This window comes from Melozone crissalis, unplaced genomic scaffold, assembly GCF_028551555.1.
Source record: "Melozone crissalis strain CALT ecotype California unplaced genomic scaffold, PUWL_Pcris_2 ptg000096l_1, whole genome shotgun sequence".
Classification (NCBI taxonomy): Eukaryota; Metazoa; Chordata; class Aves; order Passeriformes; family Passerellidae; genus Melozone; species Melozone crissalis.
The window spans coordinates 2,499,983-2,509,540 of NW_026535873.1; the positions used below are offsets into that span (position 1 = coordinate 2,499,983).

At 52.6% G+C, this 9,558-nt stretch overlaps 1 protein-coding gene across 1 annotated transcript; it reads right to left on the bottom strand.

Annotated features, from left to right (window-relative positions):
* Window positions 1-8,676: 8,676 nt before the first annotated feature.
* Window positions 8,677-9,216, bottom strand: LOC128947328 (olfactory receptor 14J1-like; the record flags this gene model as incomplete). The annotated part of the gene is made up of 1 exon (XM_054291579.1): window positions 8,677-9,216. A coding segment is annotated over one exon (540 nt), but the record flags the coding sequence as incomplete, so codon positions are not given.
* Window positions 9,217-9,558: the final 342 nt, after the last annotated feature.

Genomic DNA, 9,558 nt, shown 5'->3' on the forward strand with positions numbered 1-9,558 from the left:
CCACCTTCATTAATTAGTTAAGATCAAGCAGTAATTTATTTATTCCTCTTTCTGGTAATTAGATACATTTGTACTCTTTTTGCCATCTTCTTAAAGGCCGGGGTGGAGGGAGGGTGAGGGCACCTTGGAGTCCATGGAGACTTTTCTGGGGCACATTTGGGGCAGTTTTGGGTCTGGGGAGGGAATTCAGAGAGAACTTGAGGGTTTGGAGGACACTTTGGGGAGCCAGGTGGGCACTTGGAGGGGCATTCAGGGATTCTGACCGACAGTTCGGGGTCCGCGGCAGCACTTGGGGGTCCAGGGGGGCCCTTGGAGGTCAGGGAGGGGAATTTGGGGCCCTTCGGGGTCCGGGCGGGCCCTTGGGGGGCTCGAACGGGGCTCTCTGGGGCGCGGGGGGTGATGGGAGTTGTAGGCGCGGGTATCATAGGGTTTAACAGGGCCGCGGAGCATCACGGGAGTTCTGGGCGCAGCTGCAATGGCTCTCGGTGGGGCTTGGGGCACGATGGGAGAAGAAGTCCCGTCTGGAATACCGCCGGACGTTCGCCGCGGAGCATGATGGGAGCTGTAGTCCCGAAAGGGGCTCGAACACGATATTTGGAGGTCAGAGAAGGCTCTTGGGGGACACTTTTGTGTCCGAGCCACGACTTGAGGCCCTCGAAGGGAACGTAAACATCTTCGGAGCCCTTGGGAGGAGGTCTGGGATCTCTAACCGGGCTATTTAGGGTGCGGGGCATGGCAGGAGTTTCAGGCGCGGGACTGTGTTCTGAGGGGCTCTGGGGCCGCGGGGGATGAGAGGAGATCAATTCCCAGAGGTGGCTGTACCGGCCATCTGTGGGGTTGGGAGCACTCAAGAGGTCCAGGAACACTGTGGGGTGTCACGAATGAGTGCTGAGGGGTCACTGAGGGATCCTGGAGGGTCTGGGGGACACTTATGGGACAGATGGGGGCGGATGCCAGGGTTCTGTGGAGTGCGGGGCATGACGGGCGTTGTAGTCCCGGCTCCAATAGGGCTGAATTGGGCAGCGGGGAGTGATTGGAGTCGTAGGCAAAAATAAAAGATGGCGCCGACATTAGGCACCGGCCTCAGGGCTCCGGTCTGTATGCTGATTGGCTGCTGAAAGCAATGTGCCGTAGCATTGGCAAATGGGAGGCGAGAATAGCCCATTCAACCTCTGCAGTCCCTCCCAGTACAGACCAGTTTATTCGCAGTTCAATCCCAGTGCCCTCCAGGCCCTCCCAGTAAAGCCCAGTCTCTCCCAATACACTGGCATTCATTGCCAGTCCATTTCAGTTCTTCCCCAGTGTCCCCAGTCTTCTCCGCAATGTCCCCAGGGTCCCCAGTTTGTCCCAGTCTCCCCTAGTGTCACTCCCAGTATGTCTCAGTATACCCCACAGTCCATCCCAGTCTGCCCAGATTCCCCCTCAGCATTCCTTGTGTTCCCAGGATGTCCCAGTCCTCCCCAGTGTCACTCCCAGTATGCCCCCGTGTCTCTCACAGCATTCCCAGTGTTCCCCAGTATGTCCCAGTCCTCCCCAGTGTTTCCAAGGACAATTTAATTTCTCTCGGTGGCCGTGGCAGCCAAACCCAGCAGTGGGGTCAGTGCAGTGCCCATGGCCACAGCCCCTTGCAGTGGCCCAGTGCAGCTTGGGCTGATGATCCACCCTCACAGCTGGCCCAGGGCAGCTCTGCATTGCCTTTGGTGGCACCTGGGGCTGGCACACACCTGAGCAGTGTGTCTCTTTGCAGTGGGGAAACTCAGGAGTTTCAGATTGCTTCAAAAAACCCAAAAAAGGAAAAACCCCTCTTAGGCTGAGTGCAGCCAGCTCTGCAAGCACAGCAGGGCCCAGGGGAGTCAGGACAGACAGGATGGGGCTGGGCAATGTGGAGCAAGGTTGTCCACGCTGGGTCAGAGCTCCAGGCACAGCTCCTGTGAGCAGGCCAGAGCTGCTGAGGAGAGACCCTGGGTCAATATCAATCACAGAATGCTGCAATCCACTCTGCTCTAAAGAGAAATAAAGTAAAATATATCCTTTAAACTAGGAATGTGTATTTCTTACAAGGTCCTTGAAATCTTTCTCCATAATTGGACTAGGAAAATTTTATTGACACTCAGGGCTTTGATGTTGTTTACATCAGACTCAGTCCCTGAGAGTGTCTTCAAAAAACTTCTCAAGAACTCAAATTTAAATTTAGACTCCAAAGTTCCTTGAAGTTTTAATGGGTCCCACTGAGGGACACGACTGAGAAAGTGTCCCCAGATTCCAGTTAGAGCAGAACACTGGAGGCAGTGAAGCCCCAAAACGGATAGCCTTCAAGAAATAATGAGTTAAAACGTGGAATGTGAAACATTCAAAGAAAGCATAGCACTTAGGAAACATATAGAGCAATAAATCGGCTAAGGCATGGAACACAATGACAGGAGAGAGAGATAGGGATAGGGGAATTGATGGGCTAAGCATTTTCAGAGCCAACAATGTCAAACTGACCCTAAGAGCCTTGCCAAGCCATGGGACCAAGCCAAGTACACTGGGAATTGGCCAGATCAGGATAGGAGTTCAAACGTTTAAGGAGGAAGACTCATCAAGTGACCCCTGCCCACGATGAAGGCAACTGGAACGACCACCAAAATGATCCTCAAAGAGATGTCTCTGCCCATGCTCCGCCTACACCACGCCTCTTATGAATATGCATGCAAAAACATGATTATGCATGTGATATGATGTAACTTTATATTCAAAACTGTATAAAAGGCTTGCTTTTGTTACAAGATACTTAGAAATCCCTTTTGTGATTTCTCCGACGCGTCGTCATAAAATACCTCCTGTCTACGCTGACTTAAATTGAGTCTCTTAGGTAGTTATTCTCGCCTTTTGGGGCAAAATTCGGTATCAGCCGTGATGACAGCTGGGGACAAACAAAGCAAAGGTGTCTCTGGTGCTGAGCAAAGCTGGATGTGTTTGAGGAATGCACAGGGCCAAGGCCTGAGCACCAGCCCCTGGCCAGGCAGATCCTGATCCTCCCTCCTTGCTCAGGGCTCTTGCCGGGATGGGCACTGGCATGTGGGGATGTGCAATGGCAAGGGCAGGAGCATGGGGCGGCCCCTGCCAGGCTGCTGAGCAGGGACAAGGAGGCAATGAGGCCCCAGGCCTGCAAGGGTCACTTGTCTCCTGCTCCTGCCTCAGGCCCAGGCCCAGCAGCCATGGCCAAAGTGCTGCCCAAGGTGGCTCTGGCAGGGCTGTCTTGCAGCTGCTGCCCATCCCTGTGCCCTGTGCAGCCCAGGCTGTCCCACGGTGTCCCTGCCCTGCGCCTCTGTCCCTGCAGGCTGTTGGCATCCCCCGGCTGCCCCACCTGGCTGGCCCCTTCCTTTTCTGACAGCTCTGCCTCCTGCCTGCCTCTGCCTGCCCACACAAAGCCTGGGGCTGATACCAAAAGGATTCATTCCACTTTTACCCTGCCTGTGAACTTTCAGCACAGGAACAAGGCATGCAGGGGCTGCTTTCCCATCAAGGGTGGTTGGAAGAGAAGAAGATATCTGGCTCAAGGGTGCAGGGATCAAGAAAGCAAGGAGTGAATCTGGGACCTTGAGGTGGGTTTTATGGAGGTGGGTAAATTGTAATTCATATTTACTGACTGTGTATAAGCAAGACAATGGTAGAATTACATGTCCACATAAGATTAGGAGTAATCCCATGTTGGACCTTAGGCCTGGATAAATGACACCCTCTGAAATACCAAATTAGATTTCAGGAGCCTTATTCTGATATTTCAGAGATTTGGTGACCGTGGTTCCTCACAGAACCAAGGAGTCAGCTGTGACACTGTGCAAACTCATGGAACAAAGGGTCCATGGTGACACAGCAGAACCCTATGGAACCAAAATCCATTTGGGCGCATTGGGGCCACAATGAACCAATGGTCCATTGTGATACTGCGGATCCAAAGAGACCATTGTGACCCTGAGATACCTCTTGGAACCAAGGGGCCATTGTGACACAGCAAGGCCTGGTGGAACCATGGGTCCATTGTGACACTGCAGAACCTCACGGAACCAAGGCGAGCGTGTTCTACTGCGGGACCTCATGGAACAAATGGTCCATGATGACACTGCAGAACCAAGGAGACTGCTGCTGGCAGTGTGAGAGCTCATGGAACCACAAGTCCATTGTGACACAGCAAGGCCTGATGGAATCAAGGGTCCCTTGTTAAACTGTGTGGCCTCATGGAACCATGAGCCATTGTGACACAGCAGGGCCACATGGAGCCAAGGCGCCACTGTGACCCTGCAGGTCCAAGGAGACCATTGGGACTGAGGAACCTCATGGAACCAAGAGTCCATTCTTCCACTGTGGGGCCCTGTGGAACCAAGGGGAGCACAGTGACATTGTGGGGCCTCACGGAACAATGGAGACTGTTCTGACACTTTGGGACCCACAGGAACCAAGGGGCCATTAGAGCATGGCAGGGCCTGGTGGAATCAAGGGCACTGCAGTGAACACTGTGGGTGTCCATGGGATGAAGGGTCCGTTCTGACACCGTGGAACCAAGGATACCATTGTGGCACTCTGGGGCATCATGGAACCAAAGGTGCATTGTTCCACAGCAGGGCCTCATGGAACCATGGAGGCCATTTATATACTTGGAGGCCTTGTGAAACCAAAGGGCCATTGTGGCACTTCAGAGCCTTGTGGAGCCAAGGGGACCATAGTGACACTGTGGGGCTGCATGAAACCAATGGTCTGTTGTGACACTGCAAGGCCTTCTGGGATCATGGAGACCATTCTGACACTACAAGGCCTCATGAAACCATGGAACCATTGTGACACTCTGCAGTCTTGGCAGGCCAAGGAGCAGTTGTTACACTGTGTGGCACCATGGAACCAAGGAGGCCATTGTGACACTGCAGGGCCACATAGAACTAAGGAAACATGAAACAGTGCAGGACCCCATGGAACCAAAGGTCCATTGGGATATTGCAAGGCCTCATGGAACCAAGGGGACCATGATGACACTTGGAGGCCTCGTTGAATCAAGGGGCTCTGCAGGGCCTCATGGAACCAAGGAGGCCGTTCTGACATTGTGAGTCCCCATGGAACCAAGGGTCCATTATGATACTGCAGTACCAAGGAGACCCCTGTGACACTGCCAGGCCTCGTGGAAGCAAGGGTCCATTGTGACACTGTGGAGCCCTATGGAAACAAGAGGCCAGTGTGACACAAGAATGCCTCATGGAACCATGGAGTCCACTGTGACGCATGGGGCCTCATGGAACCAAAGGAGCATTGTGAAACAGCAAAGCGTCATTGAACCAAGGGCACAATAGTGACACTGTGGGGCTCCAAGGGACCAAGGGGGGATTCTTAAAGTGCAGAATCAAGGAGACCATTGTGACACTCTGGGGCATTATGAAACTACTGGTCCATTGTGACGCACTATGGCTGCAGGAAACCATGGGGGCCATTTCTGCACCTTGAGGCCTTGTGAAACCAAAGGGCCATTGTGGCACTTTGTGTCTCCATGGAACCAAGGAGTCCATTGTGACACTATGAGGCCCTGTTGGGCAATTGTGGCTCTGTGTGGCACCATGGAACCAAGGGACTATTGTGACACTACAGGAACTAAGGATGTGACATCCCCATGGAACTAAGGATTCATGGAACAACGTGGGACTCATGGAACCAGAGGTCCATTGTGACTTTGCAGGGCCTCATGGAACTAAGGAGAGGGACAATTGTGACACTGTGGGGCCCAATGGAAGCAAGGGGCCAGTGTGACACAGCTGGGCCTCATGCAGCCAAGGGGCCACTGGGTTTGTGAGGAGCCCAAAAGAACCAAGGGGCCATTTTTGACACTCTGCAGCTGTGGAGACCCTGAGAGGCATTCCCTGGGTTAGGGAGACACAAGAAGCTTCCCTCAAAAGATGTTTGACCCCATTGGCTCCTTCCCCTTGTTCTGTGTCCTTCAGCCCCTCCCTCCCTATTCCCCCATTGGCCTCATCTTTGTACTGCCCCCATGGCACTGATCAGCCTCTACCTCTGGAGATACAGAAACCTGGACTCCCCCCAGGAGTCCTGCCTTGTGACCCAGAACATCTCACCGCACGGCTGAATTAAACATCTGTGGGTACCATGCAAAGGCCCTTTTTGCTTCCCTACCCTGGGCTTTATTAGCAGCTATTGCAGCTGCAACAATGGCCCATTATGGCAGTGTGGATCCAAGGACATCATGGTGACACTGTGGGACCTCATGGGTCCAAGGGACCATTGTGACACTGAAGAACTTCATCAAACCCAGGGTCCATTGTGACACAGCAGGGCCTCATTGGAACAAAGAAACCATTGCTGACAGTATAGAAACTCACGGGATCAAGATTCCATTCTTATGCAGTGGGGCTTCATGGAACCAAGGAACCACTGTGACACAGCAGGGCCACATGGAACCAATGGTCCATGGAGATACTGCAGATCCAAGGAGACCATGGTGATGCTGTGGAACCACAATGGAGCCAAGGGGCCATTGTGACACTGTGGGGTTCCATGGAGCCAAATATTCATGGTGACACAGCAGGGCTGCTTGTGACCAATTGTCCATTGTGACACTGCAGATCCAAGAGACCAGGGTGACACTCTGGCAGTTCATGGAACCAAGGGGCTGTTGTGACACGCCAAGGCCTCGTGGAACCAAGGAGAGCATTGTGGCAGTGCAGACCCAAGGAGGCCATTTTGACAGTACGGAAACCAATGGAACCAAGGGTCCCTTTTTCCACAGCAGGGCCTCATGGAGCCAAGGGGCCATTGTGAAACTGTGGGGCATAATGGACTCAAGGACACAACTGATACTGAAATCCACTGGATAGAAACTTCTGAACAGTTTTGAGTATTTGAAAGCACGTATTCTTTATTACAGTATGGTGGTCATTTGGGCCATCCTTCCTCCATTGGAGTGCATTAAGCATTGAATGAACAGCGTTTTTATCACACACACTGATTATGTATCCATTAGCTATCCCCAGTTCCTTTGAGTTTATTTGACATAGTTGAACCCCCTTATCACAAATCCTTTCATCGTTCTTTGGATTTTGTCTTCAACATCCAGTGCCCTTTTTAGGTGCCTCTTCCTTGACCCCTCCTTTTGAGTATGGCAATATTATTGTTTTGCATAACTTCTGCTTTGTCAGCCTTGCAGAGCTGAGCTGGCATCCTGCTTGCATTTTGTGTGACTTCTGTTTGCCAGAGGTGCGTCCTCAATCAGTTTCTCCAAGGCTGTTCTGTTCTACTGTCCCTCAAAAGAGTAAATCTTGTTTTGGTCTCCTGTCCTTGTCTCAGTGCTCGCCCCGCATGAGGCGTCTGCAACGCCCCCCAACCTATGGGCCTGGGGTGGGCAAGTGTTACTGGGGGACAGGGATGGGACAGCTGGGCTGAACTGACTCAAGGGATGTTCCATTCCATGTCACACCGTGATCAGAAATCAAGTTAGAGAAGCGGGAGGGCAAGAGTGGTTGGGAATATTTTTTTTTTAAGATATTTTTCTTTGAAAAAAGCAGCTGCAAATACAGAATCCTCTCCTGCCACAGGGTGGTAAAACATTTTCTGCTAATAGGAGATTTGCTTTTCTTCTGTTTATGGTCTTTTCTTTTTGTGGTTGGTTTGTTTGTGGGGTTTTTGTGTTGTTGGGGGTGGGTGTTGCTTTGGTTCTTTTTGGTTGGGTTTGGGTTTTTCACTATTGAACTGCCTTTCTTCTGATGCATAAGTTTTTCCTGCCTTTTCTTGTGGCTTGCTTGGCACCTGCTGGCCTGGTCACTTGGTGTCCCTCTGTGCAGGGACAAACAACCTCCTGCAGGTGGGGAGAGGCCAGTGCTGGCAAAGGTGGTTGCAGGGGCTGGGGTGGGACAATTGCCCTGAGGCACCTTCCCAGGCTGTCCCAGAACAGAGACACAGCCCAGGCCCTGCTCTGCTGCTGCCACAGGTCCATGCCAGGAGCTCTGGCTGTGCCAGGACACTGCTGTGAGCACCCCCTGGCACACTCCCCCCGGCCCCAGGCACTGGGCTTTGCTGTGCCAGGGCATTCCTGGAGCACATTGCTGACAGCAGCTCTGGAGGGGAGCAAAGCCTCCCTGCCCTGCCCTCAGGAGATGCCCTTTGCTGCTGGAGCTGCTGTGCTGGAGCCCAGCTGTGTCCCAGCAGTGCCCATGGCCTGGTCCTGCCTGTGGCCACAGCAGGGACATGCAGCAGGACAGTGACCAAGCTGCCAGAGCACTCTGGCCTTATAGCCACAGCAGGGCTGGCAAGGACAGGGTGGAGTTGGGCAGAGCAGCTTTGAAAGGACCAATCCCTGCTGCTCCCTGGCCGTGCTGCTCTGCTGGGACTCTTTTTCCCTTCTTCCCTCTAACTTCATGCAGGTCTCAGAGTTGAGATCTCTGATAAAACAGTAACTGCAAGGTAGTTTATTTTCTTCAAATGCAGCTATCCTCCAAACCCTGGTTTACAGAGCTTCTGGGTCAAATTCAAGAGGCAGACAGTGAATTTGATGCGGGTGATTAAAAAAATTTATTGAGTATCATTTTATAACAGAAAACCCCATTGAACACTACCAATGACCTGGGCAGGCCTGTTGGGCCTGTTGCGAGTTCCGTTCAAAAAGCTATGCAGAAGAAAACAGGAAGTTGGTTGATTCAGAAATCATCCAGTCATCATTTTCTTCAGGGCAGCCTTGAGCTCCTGGTTCCTCAGGCTGTAGATGAGAGGGTTCAGGGATGGAGGCACCACCGAGTACAGAACTGATACTCCCAGATCCAGGGAGGTGGAAGACGTGGAGGGATGGGGCTTCATGTAGGCAAAGGCTGCAGTGCTGAAGAACAGGGAGACCACGGCCCGGTGAGGGAGGCAGGTGGAAAAGGCTTTGTGCCGTCCCTGCTCAGAGGGGATCCTCAGCACAGCCCTGAAGATCTGCACATAGGAAAAAACAATGAACACAAAACAAACAAAAGCTATGGAGACAGTGAAAACAGAAACTTTTAGTTCCCTGAGGTAGTATTTGGAGCAGGAGAGCTTGAGGATGTGTGGGATTTCACAGAAGAACTGGCCCAGGACATTGCCATGGCACAGGGGCAGGGAAAATGTATTGGATGTGTGCAGCAGAGCATTGAGAAAGGCACTGGTCCAGGCAGCTGCTGCCATGTGGGCACAAGCTCTGCTGCCCAGGAGGGTCCCGTAGTGCAGGGGTTTGCAGATGGACACGTAGCAGTTGTAGCCCATGATGGTCAGGAGGGAGAATTCTGCAGAAATTAAAAAGGCAAAGAAAAACACCGGAGCAGCACATCCTTTGTAGGTGATGTTCCTGGAGTGCCAGAGGGAATTTTGCATGGCTTTGGGGACAGTGGTGCAGATCATGCCCAGGTCGCTGAGGGCCAGGTTGAGCAGGAAGAAGAACATGGGCGTGTGCAGGTGGTGGCCGCAGGCTACGACGCTGATGATGAGGCTGTTGCCCAGGAGGGCAGCCAGGGAGATGCCCAGCAAGAGGCAGAAATGCAGGAGCTGCAGCTGCCGCATGTCTGCCAATTC